A 22205-nucleotide genomic window follows, 5' to 3' on the forward strand; every position below is an offset into this window, starting at 1 on the left:
AGACTCAAAAAGTAATAGGATTTTTTTTAAAAAAAAAAACACAACAGAAGCAGGAAGCCTGCTAAACCAGTGGGGCCACTGGATGATCGAGATGCTAAAGGAGCACTCAAGGATGATAAGGTCATTGCAGAGAAACTAAATGAATTATTTGCATCAGTCTTCATGGCTGAGGATGTGAGGGAGGTTCCCAAACCTGAGCCAAATCTGAGGAGTCGTTAGAGGAGGTTTTGGAACAAATTGATAAACGAAACAGTAATAAGTCACCAGGACCCGATGGTATTCGCCCAAGAGTTCTGAAGGAACTCCAATGTGAAATTGCAGGACTAACTATAGTCAGTAACCTATCATTTAAATCAGCTTCTGTATCAAATGACTGGAGGATAGCTAATGTGACACCAATTTTTATAAATGGCTCCAAAGTTGACCCCAGCATTTGCAGACCGGTAAGCCTGACTTCAGTACCAGCCAAACTGGTTGAAACTATAGTAAAGAACAAAATTGTCAGACACATAGATGAACATAATTTGTTGGGGAATAGCCAACATGGTTTTTCTAAAAGGGAAATAATGCCTAACCAATTTACTAGAATTCTTTGAGGGGGTCAACAAGCATGTGGACCAAGGGGGATCCAGTGGATTTAGTGTAAGTAGATTTTTAGAAAGCCTTTGACAAGGTCCCTCATCAAAAGCTCTTAAGCAAAATAAGCAGTCATGGGATTGGTAACTGGTTAAAAGATAGGAAACAAAGGCTAGGAATAAATGGTCAGTTTTCAGAATGGAGAGAGGTAAATAGTGGTGTCCCCCAGGGGTCTGTTCTGGGACCAGTCCTATTTAACATTCATAAATGATCTGCAAAAAGGGGTAAACAGTGAGGTGGCAAAATTTGCAGATGATACAAAACTACTCAAGATAGTTAAGTTGCAGGCAGACTGCAAAGAGCTACAAAAGGATCTCTCAAAACTGGGTGATTGGGCAACAAAGTGGCAGATGAAATTAAATGTTGATGAATGCAAAGTAATGCACACTGGAAAACATAATCCCAACTATACATATAAAATGATGGGATCTAAATTAGCTGTTACACTCAAGAAAGAGATCTTGGAGTCCTTGTGAGTAGTTCTCTGGAAAAATCCACTCAATGTGCAGCGGTAGTCAAAAACGTGAACAGAATGTTGGGAATCATTAAGAAAGGGATAGGTAATAAGATAAATATCATATTGCCGCTATATAAATCCATGGTACGCCCACATCTTGAATACTGCATGCAGATTTGGTCACCCCATCTCAAAAGAGATATATTTGAATTGGAAAAGGTTCAGAAAAGGGCAACAAAAATGATTAGGGATATGCAATGGCTGCCATATGAGGAGAGAATAATAAGACTGGGACTTTTCAGTTTGGAAAAGAGACAACTAAGGGGGGATATGCTAGAGGTCTATAAAATCATGACTGGTGGGAGAAAGTAAATAAAGTGTTGTTTACTCCTTCTCATAACACAAGAACTAGGGATCACCAAATGAAATGAATAGGCAGCAAGTTTAAAATAAACAAAAGGAAGTATTTTTTCCACACAACACACAGTCAACATGTGGAACTCCTTGCCAGAGGATGTTGTGAAGGCCAAGTGTAAAGGTTTGGACTCACCCCTGCGGCACCTCCTGCTGGTAGTCATTGGGAATTAGCTCATCCAGCCCCAGAGCACCCTCTGCAGGCCGGTGATCCACCTTACTGCCAGCCCTCCTGTGTCCCTCCCAGGACCCAGTGTCCCTTTCTTTGGGGTGCTGCCCCCCTGGCAGAACCCCCACACTCTCAGGTTCTAGGTCTCCCCACCCAGGGGAACCCTCACCCCACCTCACCTCAGTTTGGGCTACTGCCAGTCCCCACTTAGCTCCTTATATCAGGGGCAGACTGCAGTGTATACGCCACTCATCACCGGCAAGGGGGTTTTGGACCTGCTGCCTCCGCCTACCCGTGGGCTGCCCCTCTGCAACCCTGCACCTATTCAGCCTGTAGCCTAAGGCTTTCCAGGGAGGAACTCCCAGCTCCTCTGGCCCTGGCCCTGGCCCTGGCCCTGGCCCCGGCCCCGGCCCCGGCCCCGGCCCCGGCCCCGGCCCCGGCCCCAGTCTGGGTGGGGTGGGGTGCCCTTTTCCCTCTACAGGTAGAGGGAGGAGTGACTGGGCTCCTGGCTCACAGCCTCTTATAGGGGCCAGCTGGACCTGATTAAGCTGGCCACAGCTGCGGCAGCTCCCTTAATCCGGCTGGGCTTTTCCCCACATCCCCAGCCCTCTCCCCGGGCTGGCCTCAGCCCTGTCAGGGCCGGAGCAGGTAACCACCCCACTACACCAAAACTACAACTGGGTTCAAACAAAAGAACTAGATAAAATCATGCAGGATAGGTCCGTCAATAGCTATTAACCAGGATGGGCAGGGATGGTGTCCCTAGCCTCTGTTTGCCAGAAGCTGGGAGTGGGCAACAGGGGATGGATCACTTGATGATTACCTGTTTTGCTGATTCCCTCTGGGGCCCTTGGCATTGGCCACTGTCGGAAGACAGGATACTGGGCTAGATGGACCTTTGGTCTGACCTAGTATGGCTGTTCTTATGCTCTTAAGAGTAATCCCATTCATTTCAGTTGGACTACACACGTGCTTAGACCCAAATCCTCAACGTATTTAGGTGTCTAACTTCCACTGATCTCAATGGGAGTAAGGTGCCTACATACATCTGGGGATCTGGGCCGAAGTGCTTTGCTGGATTGGGCCCACAGTGAAATACCATCCCTATCCCAAACAGCTTACAGTGTAAGAGACCTAAGTGTTATTAAGGTGTATCTCTTTACAACCTCTCCAGAAGTCTCAGCAAAAGCCAAGCCCTGTCCTGCTGAGTCAGAGTGGTCACACCAAATTGGGATTTGGAGTGGGGAGGAGAATAATAGTACAATTTCTTAAGTTAATGTTTCACTGAGAGCTGGTTCAAGGAAGAGACTGTAAAAATGGCAAGACAAAAGGCAAGTAAAATGAAGAAGAAGGAACTGCTGCAAAATTACTAACATTAAATAATATTTTGTTCATGCTTGTGATCACTTATGACAAACATGCTCGGGAGAAGAGCAGTCATGTGAAGGAATTTAGCATTTTCAAATGCAATTCTAACTTGATATGTCTTGGGAAGCTCTACTCCCTATGAGTCACCCTGGTGTATAGAGCATGCTCAAGGAAGGTAGAGGTGTGATTTTTTCAAAAGACCTCACCATAGGCCTAATTCTGCTCCTATCAAAGCCAGTGGTGAAGCATCCATTGACTTCTATACCAGCAGAGCTATGCCAATATTGAGCACTTTTGAAAATCCCCTCCTAAGGGCTGAAGTGGAACTGATATGATGCATTAGTTCTGCACTGGAGTGAATTTCACTGTGTGATCATTCCAAACACTGCACGGAGCTAATTGCATGCAGTCTTCCTTAAGCTATATGCAACAGGCTCACATTCTATAACAAAGAATATATATTAGATCTAAGGGCCAGATTTTCAAAAGTATCCAGTGTGCAGCAATTCCCGTTCTTTGCAATGAGAGCTGCTGGCTGCTGAGCAGTTTTAAAGATCTGGCCCCCAGTTGTGGGTGCTATGGATATTGAGCAAAGCTGGCCCTAAAATGTGCAGTTTTGAAAGTGCTTTTTTTCTTTTTTTTTAAACCAGGCAGGCCATAAAAAAATAGAAAATCTACCATTTTTGCTTTATGAAGATAGCAAAAGAGTACAATTCCAAAATACCCAGTGCTGAACATTTCCATTTGATTCCATTCCAAGATTATGAAGTAGGATTAAATCTACCTTTCTGCTAAATATTCTTCCTTCCTTTCTGCCAAACATTTTTTTCTAATCACATTACTTTACTCTGATTTACACAAGTTTTAGCTTCAGGAATCAATGGCCATTGCTGAATGCAAATAGGCACACAGGAAAATTATATTAAGTTTGCACAATTGATCTTTCATCATTTAAAAATGTACCTTTTAAAATTTCTTGTAATGTCAGCCTGAAATACTTCCAGCGCTGAGTGTCATCAAGTGGAGCAGGGTCACTCTGGGAAAACCCATTCTCAGTGATGTAAATTATAGGATTATTATATGTATCCTAGAACAAGAGAGCAGAAGTTTTTTTCAGAACAGATGTAAGAAAACCCATAAAATCACATGCATTCGCTTCTATCTTCTCTAAGCTACAACCCCTAACTCATTTTCATCAAATTGCACTGACCCTATTAACTTGTAATTTTCCATGTGCTGACCTTTCATGACTAACAGTGGAAAAGCAAAACTGTGCAAACATCCATGAAGACAGTGAAATGACTTATTTTAATAAGAATACAAAAATATCTTTCCTGCATAGCATCTGCGTCTTGTCACCGCTCCTTAACCCTTTGATACTAGCAGTCACAGCATGTCCCACTGTCAGCAATGGTTTGCATGCCAGGAAAACCTGACTGCTAGCATCCAAAAGATCATTTCTGAAGTTCAACAGATGATCGAACACTCACATATCATTTCAAATTGTAACTCCTGCTCAGTATGAGTTGTCAAGTAATAGCAACAAAAAAACCGCAAAGTCTTCACCTCTCTCAGTAGTTATGATGCAAAAATGAAACAAAGAATCCCAAGTCAACTTGTTTACACTCTTGCACCGTGCCTTTGCTACAGCATGTGGGTGCCTCCCAATAACTGAGTCACCCATATTGCACTGCACAAATCCTTTTCCTCAGTGGTGGTTAGCTAACTAAAAATCTGGATGATCAAGTGAGTGTCACACCATACCTTGATATATTTCAGTAGCCTACGTAAACCCCAGGGAACTACAGCCAGCCATGAGCTGCCAGCAGCAAAAGGCCAGGAATGGTCCATTATTTGTTCAGCTTCTCTGTCCCCAGAAACACTTGGTTCACTGTGTGTATTTTTTTGGCACTTTACTTTGCGAGTAGTATAATAATTTAGGGCAAAAAAGTCAGCAGTTCCCTTGATCGTCATCTTTTCTTCCTCAGTAAATTCTGGAAGCCTTGATGATAGGTAGCCTTGCTTTGTACTCATTACAGAGATCTGGGATTTCATGATGGCCGGATAGTCACCACTAATAAATATGGGTTCAGCAAACCAGTCTAAGCAAAATGCCATATACCTTTTAGTAGCTTCTTGATCTGCAAGACAAGTTGGATCTAAAGGTTCTGCCCAATCTGAGTTTAGAGCTATAGACACAAGCCCATGTTGCTTTTTTCTAAATAACAAATCATAACTGTGCCAGGCTTTAGCATGAGCCTTTATCATGTTATGAGCTGTCCGATACGCTCCAATACCAGGTTCCATTATTCCTGGAGCCACAATGCCTTTTTCATAGCCATCTTTAGCAACAACATAAGGCTCATTAATAGTGACCCACAGTTTCACTCGGTCTCCAAATGTTCTGAAGCAAAACTGTGCATAGCTGTCAAAGACCTCAGTGATTGCATCAGAGCTCCAGCCACCTTGATCTTCTAAATGTTGAGGTAAATCAAAGTGATATAATGTCACCATGGGCACAATGCCATTTGCCAACAGGTCATCAATGATCTTGTCATAGTAATCAACTCCTGAAAAAGTTAAAAGAAAAAAGGTTGGCTTCATATTTTATTACCTTAAAAATGCAGAAACCTCACTTACAAATAATATTACCACAGCGTTATTTTTCTCTGTCTCCTCAGTATTGCGTGTCATCTCACAGGTGTATGCTAAATCTATTTTAAACCAGGAGGGAAAGATTTTCAGAAGTTGTCTTCACCCAGCAGCTGCTATTTAGGCACCAAAAGGGACCGCATTTTCAGAAGTAATCAGTGCACAGGAGCTTCCACTGAGAACAGTGAGAGTTGCTGGATACTTAACACTTTTGAAAATTTGGTCTCTTCATGTAGTGGCCAAATGGGAGCTAAGCTCTCAAGAATCTGGCCCTAAATGTAGGAGCTGAGCTCTTTTGAAAACTGTACCCTCATTGTATAGTTTGATCAATACCAAAGCTAGGTCTAATGGAGGGATTTTCCTCCTGGAGAACTACACAGACACTAAAAAGCAAAGAGTGCAATATTCACCAAGATCAAGGCACGTTGTAACCGTTTGGACTTTTTTGATTTGCACCTGGTCAGTAGGGTGAGCCATTTCCTTTTGGATGTGGGCCTTGCTATTGCTATCCCTGACTTTCTCAACTCCAGATTAACTAATTGCCATGAATTCTACAATTTAGAAGTATCTGGAGGCTGAAGCTGGGGCAGCATGCAGCAGTTCCCTCTCTAGCTTGGGCATCTTGTCAGGTCTATCTGACATTTGGGGCTCTTCATTGGTTGCTATTGGTCTCTAGATGGTATTGGTCTTGAGCTACAATACTTAAGTGTCTTGGGACAAGCCCACCCGAGAGACTAACTCCCTCCTTGTGACACTGCCACAGTTGGAGACAGCAGAGGCACTCAAGCTAGATCCCTCTGGTTATAAAAGAGAGGGGACAGACAGTTGGTCATTCGCCATGAGGATCCTGGCACTCTGAATCTTTCCCCCACCACTTTGGTCTGAAATAGCCTGAACTCGATCACCTGGGAAAGCAACAAAAGCCATGTATTTGATAGGCTTTGGGGGGCAAAGCTTGAGAGGATATTCCTGGAGGGCCAATGGGGATATTCAGTTACTGGGCTTTATCAGCTAGCTAAGTTAACGTGTCTCCTGTATGATTATTTTTATGCAGCTGGGTGGTCATTGTAAATTAAAGTTGCTGCCTGGGCACTTGGTGCTTTTGTATGGGCATTTTTTTAGTTTTGTTTAAATATAAATAAAAGTAAATAGATTTTTTTCAAGCCTCCTTAGAATGATGGGTCTTGCATCATATGTAAAATATGGTGTTACTTTTTCAGACGTGGGCTAACAGTTAGCTTGCTCCTTCACAAAAACCATCTGACTTTGGATTTTTCCAATTGCATTCCTACTAATAATATTAACTCTGAATTATTATTTATAGTACAGTTAAATTCAAAGGGTCCAGACAGGACAGAGGGTGCCTTATGCAGGTGCCATACAGACAAAAGGTAGAGCTTGCCTCAGAGACTTGGATTCACTTTTGAAAATAGCCTTAGTGACTTAGGAACCCAGGCCCCATTTTCAAAAGTGATTTATGCACTTGTGAGTCATTAAGACATAAGCTCCTAAATCTCTTTTGAAAATGGGACTTAGGCCCTGGGACAAGACTTGACAGTTTGAAGACTTGAACACAATGGAAGAAAGGAGCGGACAACAATAAGGTTGCATATATTAGCTGAGTATATGATTTGGAGACTTCATAGAGTTTTTTGTTTTGTTTTTAATATAGTAACAATATATGTTAATGAATCATAAACAAGCCACCTGTATTAGTGAGTGAATGTGTTAGTCCTATGCTAACTAATTATTTGCACTGGTTTTTGGATTCAGTGTGTGCTAACGTTAAAAAAAAATGCAGACAAAGATGCCCTGGTCTACATTGTAATTGTCAATGTTAGGCCTTAAAATTAGCTTGCTTTCACAGTTGTACCATATGGTTGGTCTTTTCTCAAGGATTCTACTCATACTGTTTTTTAATCCAACATCTGATGCAGCAACAAACTGAGAACATCAGACTTAGTGTGCATCTTCTTGCAAGCAGACCAGTGCCTACACATCCACTATCACAGCAAGATTTGATGGGCTTGTTTACAATAAGCCTGGCAGGCAGTTTGTTTTTCCTCTCTAACTGCAACCCCACAAGAATATGGGGAGATGCATGTGTATGTCTGGGGGCAGAATTCATCAAAATGTTCCTTTAATTCTTGAAAAATTAATTTCAAAGTTCAAATTTACAATCAATTAGGGCCAGATTGTGAATCCTTTACTCCCCTTGGTGGACAGGGGCTCCCATGCCTTCAACGTGGCTATTCATGTGAGTAACTCTTTCTGGTGGCAGTAAGAGTTTTCTCCATCTAGCTCTTAGCTGGCAAAACAGAAGGGCCCTTTGCTGGTTCAGCATCCTCTTTTTTAACACGGGCAGGAAAACTCCCTAGACACTTGTCATAAATATAAAGGGAAGGGTAAACACCTTTAAAATCCCTCCTGGCCAGAGGAAAAACCCTTTCACCTGTAAAGGGTTAAGAAGCTAGGATAACCTCGCTGGCACCTGACCAAAATGATCAATGAGGAGACAAGATACTTTCAAAAGCTGGGGGGGAAGGAGAAACAAAGCCTTTCTCTCTCTGTCTTTGTGATGCTTTTGCCGGGAACAGAAAAGGAATGGAGTCTTAGAACTTAGTAAGTAATCTAGCTAGATATGCGTTAGATTCTGTTTTAAATGGCTGATAAAATAGCTGTGCTGAATGGAATGTAGATTCCTGTTTTTGTGTCTTTTTGTAACTTAAGGTTTTGCCTAGAGGGATTCTCTATGTTTTGAATCTGATTACCCTGTAAGGTATTTACCATCCTGATTTTACAGAGATGATTCTTTTACTTTTTCTTCTATTAAAATTCTTCTTTTAAGAATCTGATTGCTTTTTCATTGTTCTTAAGATCCAAGGGTTTGGGTCTGTGTTCACCTATGCAAATTGGTGAGGATTTTTATCAACCTTCCCCAGGAAAGGGGGTGTAGGGTTTGGAAGGATTTTTGGGGGGAAAGATGTTTCCAAGCGGGCTCTTTCCCTGTTATATATCTGTTAGACGTTTGGTGGTGGCAGCGATAAAGTCCAAGGGCAAAAGGTAAAATAGTTTGTACCTTGGGGAAGTTTAACCTAAGCTGGTAAAAATAAGTTTAGGAGGTTTTCATGCAGGTCCCCACATCTGTACCCTAGAGTTCAGAGTGCAGAAGGAACCTTGACAACGCTGATAAGAGGTGGCCTGTGTAATGTTACAGATTACTCAGTAGAATTTGGGAAATTTAAAAGCGATCAAATATCCATTTTCCAGATTTCAATTAATTATCGAAAAAGGCTTATAATCTTGTGTGATCTGGAAAGAGAAATGCAGCTATATCACTGGAAATCATCAGCATCATCTGGTGACCTGATAATGCTAAAACTGGGATGACGCCATTTTTACGTTGGTTCCCCTATGGATCAGTTAAAAGAGCAAAGAAGGGCAGCATATAGAGTTCTGGCAATGTGTGTGTCTGTGTTCCGAGGGGAGACCATCTCGCTGGGGTGTTCTAGTAAGGCCCAATTGGCAGTAGGAGGTGGAGAGGAAAATGCACTTCATATCACAGCTGGATGGGAAAGGGATAGGGTAAAGCCCGGAGGAGAGTCAGAGTGAGTCAGTGTGGACTGCCATGTGATTTTGAGGTTGGGGGTGGTACTCATTCTGCCAGGGATACAGGACCCATTTCTCTCTTCTTTTCTGCCTCCCTCTCTCCTGGTCCTACCCTAATGTTGAAGTCAGGCAGAGAAGAGAATTATGTGCTGGGTCCAATAAATCACACATACTGTCTGCAAGTTCTGGCTCCCTCCTCACTGCAATCTGCCATTCTGCAGCTAATACACAACCTTCCTTGGGGGACACAGGGCATAGAGAATTGAAAACAAAACAAAAACTAGCCACTACATAATAAACAAAAAATAAACTCACAGTAGGTTTAAACTTGACATTTTATAGGAGTAAAACCTCTACAACATTGCTCCTTTAGAAGAAAACCCCCTTACACCTGAAAACAAATGTTAAAGCTTTTTCCAAATGTCCTGTGTTTTAGGTGTGAAATTGGTAGTGAATCAGTTCACGTGAATGTTTTTTATTTGAAAGGACATTGCTTTAAGGTTTCTAATTCTTCTTAATTCTTTGTAGCAATGTTTATACAGAAGATAGTGGCCTTTCCATGATATGCAGCTACAATTGCTTCAACAGATCACTGCACAGGACAAGTGAGCTCCTGCCTAATGAAACGCCCTTCCAATGCCCTTTCGCTAAATGTAAAGTTCATAAAATTAATCAGGCAGCTGTTTAAAAGAGGGATCAAGTGAACATTTTCAAAAATGTTAGTTGAGTTTGGTCAAAATGTTGTTAGCTTTTTTTCTTACCAAGTCTATGGCTGTTCACTATCTCCCACCCTCTCTTCTAAATAACAAAGCCTGTTCAACAGGCAGCTCTGTGGCATATGAATAGCACCTGTGGTGCTACCTGAAGGAAATTGTGTTCCTCAGAAATAAAACTAAGGATACTCAGCCAAATTTAATTTCCATATGCCACAAAAAGCATCCAAACTAAAGGGCAAATCCTGCCCCAGGGCCTAGCCTTCATGCTTAGAAATTCTGGTGGTGGTGCGATGGAATCTTCCCATCCCTTTTCCATTCAGCTGGTGACATGAAGTGCATTTTCCTCCCCACCTCCTGCTGCCAAATTGGTCCTTATTAGAACACCTCAAAGATGTGGTCTCTCCTCGGAAGGCTGGAGTCACTCCTGCACCCATGCTGTTCAGAAGGATATGGCTGGATGGTCTGCTGTCTATGGATCAACCCACTCTCATGGCTCCTACATATCCACCATCTCCTTATGGCAGAAGCTGTGATTTGCAGAATGCAGGAGGTGAATAGAGGTCTGCACGGGCAACCCAAATTCTGAAACCTGAACACTCTTAGCACAACCTTATTGGTTCTGTGTGTATGGATCTGCACAGCCCTGGAGTGGGGAATTTGCTAATAAATCTTCCCCCTCATTCTCTTTCCAGCCCTTCCCTTTCTTGAATGGGGGGAGGAAAGAACACCCAGGGTGAAGACTGCCCCAAGAGCACAAAGATTGACATCTCCCCAGGAGGAGTAGTCCAGGTAGCAACAAGGAAAGGGTGAGGAACTCTTCAGACACAGCTACCATCCAATTCTATTTCCTTTTTGTTTTGTTAGGGACATTTTCCTTCTGCTGATGGCTGTTTGTTCAGACCCCTCCTCTTACTCTGTTCCTGATGCAGTTTCACTCCCCCTAGTCTTCACATTCTCCTCCAATCCTCCTCACCCTGTTTCCCTTTCCTCTGCACTCAATATTGCCTTTCCCTTCCTTTGCTTATTAACTCAGCCAAGACCCTTTCCTCTTGCCGATTCTCTCTGAAATGAAAAAGCAGAACAAATGTGGAACCAACATATTTGCCAACCGTCAATTCTTTGCATACATTGCAGCTCTTTTCTCCCACCCTATTCCTGTCTTGCCATCTTACACTATGTAGTCTCCTTGGAGCTCTTTGTAGTCTCTTTTTTTTTCTTGTGTGTGTTTGTACAGCACCTAGCACAATGCCTACCCAGTCTGGAATGAACCTACAGCCACTAGTGGAAAACAAATAATAAAAATGAACTGTGAGATCCCCTCTCATTGGCCAGCCAAGGAGTATATTGCTTGAGTACCTGCAGAAAAGTCTGTCCCACTTAGACAATGTATGCTATTCAGTATGCCAGTAGATTATGCTGATACACTATCCACATGCATTTGCCAATACTGTCAAATATGGGATTGATTGATTGATTTGTTTATATGCTTTCCTCTTATTTGCTTCGCAAGTTCTGCAGAGGTTCATTGTAACTTTACACAATCCCATGAAATAGAACAATTTATCATCACTTTTTAAAAAATTTAGAACAGGCAAAAAATACCTGGTAGGGAACATAATACTCATCCCATCCCAAAAGATCACGATATCCAAGGGGATCTAGAGTATTAATTAGGAAGTTGTTGCAAACCTATAAAAAATCATCCCATAATTACTCTGAAAAAAACTTGCAATTTCAAAGCTACACTGCAGAATAGCATACTGGATTAATTATGCCAGACTGCAGCAATAACCTTGAATTAAAGCTGCAACCTTCTATTTTTAAGAAACAATTGCCTTTCTGGTTGATGAAACCTGTCGTCCCATCAGGTAACAGACGTGACCAGGAAAGAGAAAAGCGATAATGAGTCAATCCAAGCTGTTTGATACATTTCAAATCTTCCTCCCACAGAGTGTAGCTGCCACAAGCTACATCACCAGTCTGGTTCTTGAAAACTCGATCTCCTCCCTGATGGGTGAATGTGTCCCAAACATTAGGGCCCTTTCCATCTGCATTCCAGCCTCCTGATTAAAAAACAAAACTGAATCATTAGACTTTTGACATCAAAAGACATATGTTGAATGTAAATATTTATCACATAAAGTGGACACAAGAATCTCAGTACCTTGTAAGCAAATCAAACAGGGCTTTCTCCAGTTCTTTCACTTAAAATGAATAGTTTTTTTTTCAAGCTATAGAACATTTGTATTAAGTTCTGCATTTATTCATGGTTTTGTCACTGCTCACTATTTGAAAAATCTGTTTCAAACAGCACTTACAGAGGTTCTGACACACTGCATATTATTGTTAGCCAAAGATCAGATGCTTGTGAATCTTCTGAGATATTAACAAAAAGTATTTGCTAATGCAACTTCCACCCATGAACGTAAAAGATCTGTCCATATCAAAGAAAGCCTTTAGGATATGAAAAATACATCCAACAAATAGGCACTTATGGCTTTCTGGATGTCCTTTGAAAGTCCTGACAGTCTGTTAAGAAGAAAGGAATGCCATTATGAGCCATGGCCCTAGGCATGTATAACATGAATTAATAACAAAGCTCTGTGAAACTTCTGCCTTTTGCTTAGACAAACGTTCATGGAAAAACTGCAAAGATTTCCACTAAATTAAATTTTACACTACATGGTCACAATCTCTGCACCATTTTCTGCATTCTGATTATGCTGGAATATTTTGTAGTGTTTTTGAAAACTGAGGTAGAGAAATCACCATTAAAAATTCAGTATTTAGCCCTGAGTATTTAGTATTCAGTATTTAGTATTGAGATCTGAGATACCACAGTGTATAAACTGAGTAAATGCAGATTTCTTTATGACAATCATTGCAGTCTTTGCAAAACCATGTTGTAATATGTGCAAATGTTTAATGTGAAAAGCCCTAGAAATCCCCATCCCTGCAAAGTAAAGTTAAATCACAAAACTCAGAATATGCCAAAATTCTCCAGTTTCCTTTACAAGCAAAATTTTTCAAAGCTCCAGTTAATGCATGTTTCCTGGGTTACTGTCTAAAAACTAAAATGACATTGTAGGTTAAAATCATGTATAAATTAAATATCAGTTGGCTGTAAGATTAATACCTATATAATAGCTACATATCAATCCTCAGTAAAAGTGTTTTAATAATCAATTAGTATCATAGAAATTAGAGATGGAAGAGCCCTATTAGGAGGTCATCCAGTCCATCCCCTGCCAATGTGAGATTGCTCCCTAAAGTATATTCAGTACTTACTGCACATCTGTCTTGTTAAATTTAAGTTTAATGCAAGGTTAAGCATATTGCAGACACTTAATTTAAAGCGTTACTAGAATCTGTAATATTTCGATAGCCTAGTTTCTGAAAGATCATTGTCATATTTCATATTCTTTACAGAATTTTGTAACAGTACACAAGCACCAATACAGCTACCTAAGGTTATTCAGTAAATTGAGCTCTTCTTTGGGACGGCCTTCAAACTAGGTCCATTTTTAGATCTAACAACTCTGAGTGTCCCTTAAGGTTCAAGTTTTCCCACAACACAGTGCTGCAGTATTCTCAGATATATACAGCGCTGAAAGTTTTCCACGGGTAGTATTTGACTTTAGTAGTTGCATTTTAAGTAAAGATTCAAATTATTCTCTCAGGAGAACACTCAAAGTAAAGTAAAGAGTAATTATTTTGTATTATCTAAGGGTTTTAGAGTATTTAAAAGGCAGATTCTGTTTGCCCAAAACTAGATACAAGATGCCCAGTTCTGGGTCATAACATGGCCCCTTGCAGTGCTCTTCTTGGGCAGCTAAGAATTCCCCAGGCATGTAGGAATCCCCAACTGGCACAAACTCTTCCACCTTCTTTATCCAGTCTACTCAGCAAGTGGGGAGAGTGCCAGGGATTGGATGGGATAGGACAGAAGCACCTTGGTGGTTCTCAGCAGTGTTAGCACCCCAGAGTGGCTGATGCAAAGTAGCTGTTTGAGGCCACTATAAGATACATTGGAGCTAAACTGGCCTCCAGACCAGCTTCAGGACTGAGGAAGAGCAAAGGTCAGGATCTAGTCATACATTTCAGCTATTGTACACACAGTTGATTGGCCAAATCACTCTAGACTATATTAATATGCCCTTAGATATTTAAAATAATGATTATAGACCATTTATATTTCAATGCACATACCTCAGTCTTTACAATTATTAAAATGGAATGCATTGGAGTAGTTCTCCTTTAAAAATTAAGTTACAGCAGGAATAGCAGTGCCCACTATTTTTAAGGTTTTATGTGCTTTTCCAAACTAATCTCTTTGCACTCAGTTGTACCTTTCCAAAACCCTCACCTTTTGGGTTGAAGTTTTCTAGACTTGGTCTCCAGCCAAAGGTGAATATTTGCTTAGTATAGCTCAGCTTGCTCATATAGAGTGAGTGAAGAAAATATGTTTTTACCATTACTAAAAATTCTTGCAATTTTTCTTTTTCTCTTTTTTTAAAGAGCTCTAGTACAGAGTTGAAATTTAGCATAGAAATGGCCCTCAGTAAGGAGAAGTGCCTTGGAGTGTTCTGGTGAAAATTGATTTTGATTTGACTGAGTCATGCAGCTTTGAAAGCAGCACTTTGAGCATGCAGAGTACAATTGGTGTGATTTTTTTAGCCCTTTGAAATACATTGAGTGAAGTAGGCTGAACTGTGCATAAATACATAGCTGATAGTGAAAAATAAAGTACACTCTGAGACCTAGCCTCATTCACTGTGCAACTTGTGATATGTGCAACAGTTGAGTTGGGCTCCACAACAACTCTCGACTCAGTCACACTGCCTTGTCAGGTAAAAGCTGTATAGCTCCTAGGCTTTGAAGAGTGAGTTAACCTCTATGGACCTCCTCGGTTTTGTGGGGACAGGGTATTTCCAATAGTGTCTAGCTGAATATTTTCACATTATAGATTGTTTTAAAAAATATTTTTTTAATAAAACCCTGAGAACATTAAAGTTGCTCATTGTCAAGGCTGGGTCATGGGCAGCCAGCCTGGATCTGGAGGATGTCCAAAGTGATCACTTTTCTAAAACCCGAAAAGGACCCACACAATGCGGCAAGCTACCAACCAATCTTTCTGCTATCTGTCATCTTTAAAGTCCTGGAGCAGCTTGTCCTCCAGCGTATGTCTCCAGAGGTGGAGATAACTCTCAGCTTCAACCAAGCTGGCTTCCAGAAGAGTCAAAGCATATGTGACCAAATCCTGGGCCTCGCTACATATACAGAAAACGGGTTTCAACAGAACTTGAAGACAGGAGCTGTTTTCTTGGACCTGACAGCGGTCTACGATACAGTATGTCACACTGGACTTCTGGTAAAACTATTAAGAGTTCTTCCAGAATGGGTGGTGGACATTGTTGAACTTCTACTTCATGACAGTCATTTTCCGGGACATATGGGAGACAGAACAAATGCATGGAGAAGATAATCCAGTGGTTTACCCCGATGCTTTGTGCTTGAACCCACCCTTTTCAGTCTGTACACAAATGACCTGCCACTGATTCAGTCATACGAGTTTATCTTTGCAGATGACATCTACTGTGTGACCCAGTCATTCTCCTTCACCAAATTGGAGAACATCTTGAACACCGACCTAGCCAAGATGGCAGCCTACTGGAGCAGTTGGTGCCTCCAACCAAGTATGACCATGACAGTTTTGAGCATCTTCCAACTCCACAATGCAAGCACTAATGGTGAGTTAGACATCTTTCTTAAGGGCAAACAACTGAAACATGAGGCAAAACCTGTCTACCTTGGTGTCACATTGGACTGCATTTTGACTTTTCAAGACCATCTAAAAAATACTGCTGCCAAAATCAGGACTGAGAATAATCGAATCAGCAAATTAGCCAGTTTGACATGGGACACAGGCACACAGACACTTCACACATCGGCTCTGGCACTGTGCTATTTCTCAGCAGAATACTGTGTGGTGTTGTTGGCCTCACACTAAATTGGTTAATGTCAAATTGAACTCGACCATGCGTACCATCACAGGCACCGTGCACCCCACTCGTATTCCATGGCTCCCAGTTCTGAGCCATATAGCCCCTCCACACATTCATCGCAGAGAGTCTATAGCCAGACTAGTGGAGAAGCTACGTGCCAACCCAGGGCTCCGACTGTACACAGACATTTTTAGTCACCCCAGAGGCCAACTTAAGTTGAGGTGTCCATTGTTGTCTCAACTGCCAGATCAGAATCTGTCAACAGCAACCCTATGGCGCAGTGAGTGGTCAGCTGAAGAAGTTTGGAATGGTTTCCTTGTTGCTGATCTGACCATTCGACAACTGGGATTTGACCTGCCACAGGACAGGTTCTGAACTGGTGAAGGAATATTCGCAGCCAACATCTACACCTGGGGTATGTGCAATGACCCACTTTGTCAATGTGGCCTTCATTAGTCTATGGCGCATGTTGTTGATGAGTGTGAACTGACTAAATTTCATGTGTGACGTGTCATTCCATATTCTTTATGAAAATATGCCTATGATATGAATATGACATAACAGATAGATATACTTCATGCAAGATGGCTCCTGTGAGAGATCATTGGAAAGATTATAATTTTACTGGATGCGATTATCCAATTTGTATGCCTGTATTATTTCTGTATCTGAAGTTAGGAATATAGACTATGTATCTGTATTTCAATATGCTACTCTGGGTGATGCCCACTGCTAACACTTCAGGTACAAAAATGGAAAAGCCAGACAAGCTGGATGGCCCATCAACAAGGACAATGGACTGTAAAAGAGCTTAGTCTTCCTGTGAACATGTGGGTCAGCCTGTGAAGAATGGCTACATGGGCCCTACAGAGTCAGGTGGTCTTGTTACCTGATACTAAAAGGTTATCTGGGACTTCTTGTAACTTTCCACTGTAGGGGAAGGGGGGGGGTGTCAAGTTTGGGAAACAAAGGATTCCCGCCTTATGTAAATCCTATTTCAGGGTGGAGAGGAAGGCAAACAGGACTCCTCCTCTCCATGGTCTGTCTGCCCAAGAAGAAAGACTGCAAAGGGGAAGGCAAGGAGGGGTGCCAGATGAGACAGGGGTCCAGTCTGAAACGGAATATAACTGGAACTCTGAACCACAGAAAGTTTGCAAACTGCCTGCAACAATATCTAGGGTGAGAAATACTATTTATAACCAATTTCTTTAGTGAAATTAGCTTAGTTTGCATGTTTGATTTCATTTGCTTAGTAATCTGCTTTGTTCTGTTTGTTACCCCTTTTACCACTTAAACTCTGCCTTTTATAGTTAGTAACATTTGTTTTGTTTAGTATTAAACCCAGTTTCTGTAATTTCTAACTGGGGGGGCAAGAAGTGTGTACACCTCCCTCCACATTGAGGGAGGGGGCGAATTTCATACTATATCTTTGGGTCTGCACTCCAAGGGAGGTGAATATCTGAGTGCTGGAGCAAGTCCTTAAGCTGAGTCTTCCCAGAGCTGATCTTCAGCTGGGTGTGGCCCTGCCTGTGTGTGTGTTAGAGGAGTTTTAAGAGCCTAGCTCAGCAAGACAAGTTAAAGGGGGCCCATGCTGGCAGAAGAGGTAGACTCAGTGAGACTTGCCCCTCTTGAGGGATATGAAAAGGATTTAGAATTAGGCCCCAAGGATGGCGTTTTAAACCTGATATTGTATTTCTTCAGTTTTAGAGAGTGAAGAGGTCGTAGTGCCCCAATCTCCTTCCCTCCATTACTCCAAGCTTTGATTATCACTCTCTGGTCTTCAAGGGTTCCCCTGCGACCTTTCTTCCAGTTGCCCCAGTCAGACCACTTGCTTGAGGCTCCTCCAAATCCCTGAAGTGTTGCCATCTTCTCATCAACCTGCTTTCTACTGTCTCCTTCCACCTACCTCTCCTACAGGGATCCTGTCTCCCTCCAAACCCCACAGCCTCCAACACCCACCTCATATATTCCAAACCTGCTCCCCTAGCCTCCTCTGTCCACATCATTCTCACTAACACCTGATTCCATGTGCCCCCAACTTCCCCATAGTGCCAGCCAACAAATACTTGCTTCCACTTTACATTGCCCCCTCATCCATAAGCCAACAACTGCTTTGGGTCTGGTGTCCCTACCCTTCTGGTCTCTCAAGCCCTAGCTACCCCCACACACATGTGGGAGGTCTGGGAGCCTTATCCCATCCCCTCTCACAATCTCTGGAATGGTAAGTGAGCTACCGTCCATCTGTTCATGGGGATTCATCAGAGAGGATCACTGTCCTTCAGTCCTCTGAACAGGTACTGTGGATGTTTATGTGAAGGACATGCTCACAAACGGAAGATGGCTGAGCTCTGCTTTCTAAAGGCAGGTCGCAGAAGAAGTTTGGCACCAGTGGGTGAGTTTCCCTATCATGGAAGTCCAAGAAAATGTAGGCAGGGCTTCTTCTGAGCACAGGAAAATCCTGCCCACTGTGGAAGGGGATCCCAAAGGCCTAGCACTGACCTCCCAGTCTGCTGTCCTTCATACTTCCAGGAGATGGGTTCTTACTTGTGCCTCTCCCACCAACACCTGCTTCTGGGGAATTAATTATGATTGTAACTTACATGAACACCTGTTCTCACTTCTTTGGGCATGAGGAGGCCCTTGCAAGCCAAGCAATCTGCTCATGTCTACCCCAACAGAAAGGCGAGAGTGAAGGCCTAGTGGGAATGTAACCTGCTCCTGCTTCCTTCTCCCACCTTGATCACTAGGAGGAGGGATGCATACTTACCTTCCCTACCTGCCATCTGGTCTTGTTTCTGGGATTTGGGGATAGGTTTTCCCACCCCAACTGTTCAGGGCAAGGAGCAGTTAAGTGAGAAATGTCACGTGGAGCTGCACAAGAGTTAAAAACTATGCAATGGGCCAAAATGGAACGTGGAATCCCATCCCCTCCACCTGTCCTCTCAATATTGGAGACTTTTGGATCCAGACTTCATGACTTGGGTCCCATCTTTGCTTCAAAACTATTTAACACCCTCCTCCCTTCCTTTGGCATGTGGAAATCTGATACCTTCAACTTGATAAGCTGCTGTAGCAGCACCCCAAGCAAATCCACTGGGGAAAGAAATGTCTTCTGGGTGCCAGCCACGAGGGGCAGGAGCAAAGGAGGCAGTAGTAGCTGAAGCCATGTGGCTGGTGGATCTGGGCCTCCTGTGGGGCTGACACCGTGCTTCCTGGGTGGACTGCTCTTCCACTTGCAATAAGCAGATTCTGTATCAAACACAGAAAAATAAACCCTGAGCAGCTTCACTCTCTGAAGGACAAATTGTTGCAACCATATCTTACATGTCTCATGATCTGAACACAGAGGCTTAGCTCAGCCTCCCACGCACACTAAAAGGGGAGGGACAGCAGTGCAGCAGGCTACAAGGGCCTTGTGTACAAGTAGCTCCTTCCTGTGCAAGGTACTGGACTGTCCAGATCAGGCCTCTGTCCTTCCCTGCTCATGTAAGCTGCCAGACTACCCATACCTAGAGCTACTTACTCTGAATAAGGTGCTGAGCCACCCAGACAGAAGCTCCTCCCACTTTCCTGTAAGTCACTCAAACCTGGACCCCACTCTTTTTCTGGCACTGAGTCTCCCCCTCGCCCCCCACGTCCCCACTCCGTACATGGCCCAGATCTGGTCTGGTTTTCTCACATTACAGCACATAGTAAAGGCCGTTGCCCCCAGTGTGTGGGATTGTAACATTCAAGCTTGTGACTGCTGCATGTTTCCTCTACTTATCTATGGTTAGGTATTCACTGCACCTGGTCAAGGAGAGTCTGAGGAGGCCCTTTGTAAACAGACACTCAAAACTATAAAGGCCCTAGCTAACTGATATGTGTGAAACTTCAAACATGGGACGCTAGATGGCACTATTGCAACTTCTTTTTCAGACACTGCAAGAGCTGTTTTCCCTCTCTGGATTACAGTAAACACATATTGATTTATGCTAAGGTCAGTATCCCCGTTTATTGGACCAATGGGCTACATAAGCCTCCTGAGAAATTCAGATGCTAGCCATGACACCCAACTCTTTGTATTTCTGTCTTGTGTTGCATTATTTGCCTTTGCTTGTACCCTTTGATTTATAAACCTTTCCAGGTGGGGATCTGTTACAAACACACCTACCACTGCAATGCATCATGCACATTAATAATAATTTATATGGCCTTGTAAGTCAGATAAAAAATTGACATTGCCTGAAAATCGTGTATGCAGTTATGTACAATCTCTTACCAAAACTAGTTTTTTGTTGTCGTTTTTTCTTAATGAAACAAGCAACTTTTATCAGAAAAAAGGTCAGTTTAAAGTTGTAGAACAGTTGAATTAATTCCAAAGGTGCACATTATAGAGCCAGACTGTGCTGATGCAATATAAAATAAATCGTTTCACAACAGGAGTGCATTTCCTCAAATATCTCTCAAAGTTTGCTCACTCCTTAGAGGTAATATCCCTTCATAGATATTAAGGTCAGAAGGGACCATTATGATCATCTAGTCTGACCTCCTACACAATGCAGGCCACTGAATTTCACCCACCCACTCCTGCAATAAACCTCTCACCTATGTCTGAGCTACTGAAGTCCTCAAATCATGGAGGAACTAAAGGGGAATGAGGCAGTTCATACAAACATGTTCCAAAAGCATGTGCTGATGTATGGTAGTGTCAAACATCCATTCTCCTTTACACATTTTTTATAAATGGTGGTGGTGGGGGAAATGATGCGATGTATTAGTAACTCTTCCCATGGAAGCAGCCTTCTCAGAAATGTACCGATAAAATTGTTAAAGTGTTAATTTAAGTTCACAGCAGTTAATACCAAATAGCACCTTGCAATATCCAAGAAGGTGAGCATTATGTGTTAACTATGAAACTCACCCTGGGACATACTAAATCTTGATTAATGGGTGTGCATGAATCAGAATAACTATGTATAATTTTACAACAGTCAACATTACACTAGGTGCTTCACAAAGACTGTAAATTGCACAAAGTCCCTGCTCAGTAGAACACACAGTTCAATTTCATATGTGACATAATACGTGGGGAATTAAACAATGGGAGTGGCAGACAGTTGTCACTGGAGTAAGAATGTGCAGCTCTGTAAAACATACAAAATAGGTTATTTAAGAAAGAATCATTATTGACTCTTGTAGGTGTTGTGAAAGAGGTGGGTCTTAAGGAAGGATCTGAACCCACAGAGGGCAGTGATATGGGGAACCAGTTCAAGGAGAATATCCTAGGTGAAAAGGGGCCTGGACACAGTTGTGGTAGAAGTGGACTAAAGCTGCCATCATTATTCAATCAGAGTGGGTGTGGGGTGATGAGATAACCGACTAGGTCAGAAAAGTAGGCAGAGACAGAAAGATGCAGGGCTTGGAGACAGTCTCTTCTTGCTCCCGTGCTATTTAGTAGCAAACTGTTCCAGCCTCACTCCCAGCTTTTTCTTTCCCCACTCTAGCAAACCCAATCCAATGCGAAATCCAGTATTCCAGTGTTTTGTCTGCAGCCTCATACAAATCCAGAGCTGAATTTAATTATTCAAATCCAGACCCCAATTCACATTGGTTCCAGACCAGACTCATTTTTGTTTTTAAACCTGCAGTGGCACAGACCACAGCTCAGCTGGATGGACTTGAACCAGGCTTTCCCAGAACAAGACTGAGCTGCTCCTTACTTTGATGTACCCAGATAGGGATTTTTTTTACTGAGTCAGTTAGGCCTGAAAGCAATTGGTTCAAGGGCTAGTCACCAACCCAATCAAGTAAGTATGTATCTCACTAGGGCTTGGCCTACACTTGCAATTTATGTCTGTATAACTACTTTGCTCAGGGGTGTGGAAAATATACAGCCCTCAGCAATGCAGTTATACCAGGGGCAGGCAAACTTTTTGCCCTGAGGGCCGCATCCGGTTTCTGAAATTATATGGAAGGCCGGTTAGGGGAGGCTGTGCCTCCCCAAACAGACAGGCATGGCCCAGCCCTGGCCCCCTATCCGACCCCCCGCCCCGCTTCTTGCCCTCTGAGGCCCCCTTTGGGACTCCTACCCCATCCACCCTCCCTGCTCCCTGTCCCCTGACCGCCCCCCGCCGCCCCATCCAACCCCTCCTCTCCTTCGTGACAGCCCCCCCAGAAGCCCTTCCCCCATTCAACCC

General features: G+C 42.7%; 1 protein-coding gene across 1 annotated transcript in view; it reads right to left on the bottom strand.

Moving 5' to 3' along the window:
* LOC141986744 (cytosolic beta-glucosidase-like) overlaps window positions 1-22205 on the bottom strand; it is an 83538-nt gene that overhangs the window by 22662 nt on the left and 38671 nt on the right. The window contains exons 2-5 of the mRNA XM_074951602.1: window positions 19076-19275; window positions 11857-12084; window positions 4809-5614; window positions 4008-4131 (exon numbers count right to left, since the gene is read on the bottom strand). Of these exons, the coding sequence (XP_074807703.1) occupies window positions 4008-4131; window positions 4809-5614; window positions 11857-12084; window positions 19076-19193 (1276 nt within the window). The 5' untranslated portion in view covers window positions 19194-19275. The remainder of the gene's footprint in view (window positions 1-4007; window positions 4132-4808; window positions 5615-11856; window positions 12085-19075; window positions 19276-22205) is intronic.

The sequence above is a fragment of the Natator depressus genome, chromosome 4 (genome assembly GCF_965152275.1).
Source record: "Natator depressus isolate rNatDep1 chromosome 4, rNatDep2.hap1, whole genome shotgun sequence".
Classification (NCBI taxonomy): Eukaryota; Metazoa; Chordata; order Testudines; family Cheloniidae; genus Natator; species Natator depressus.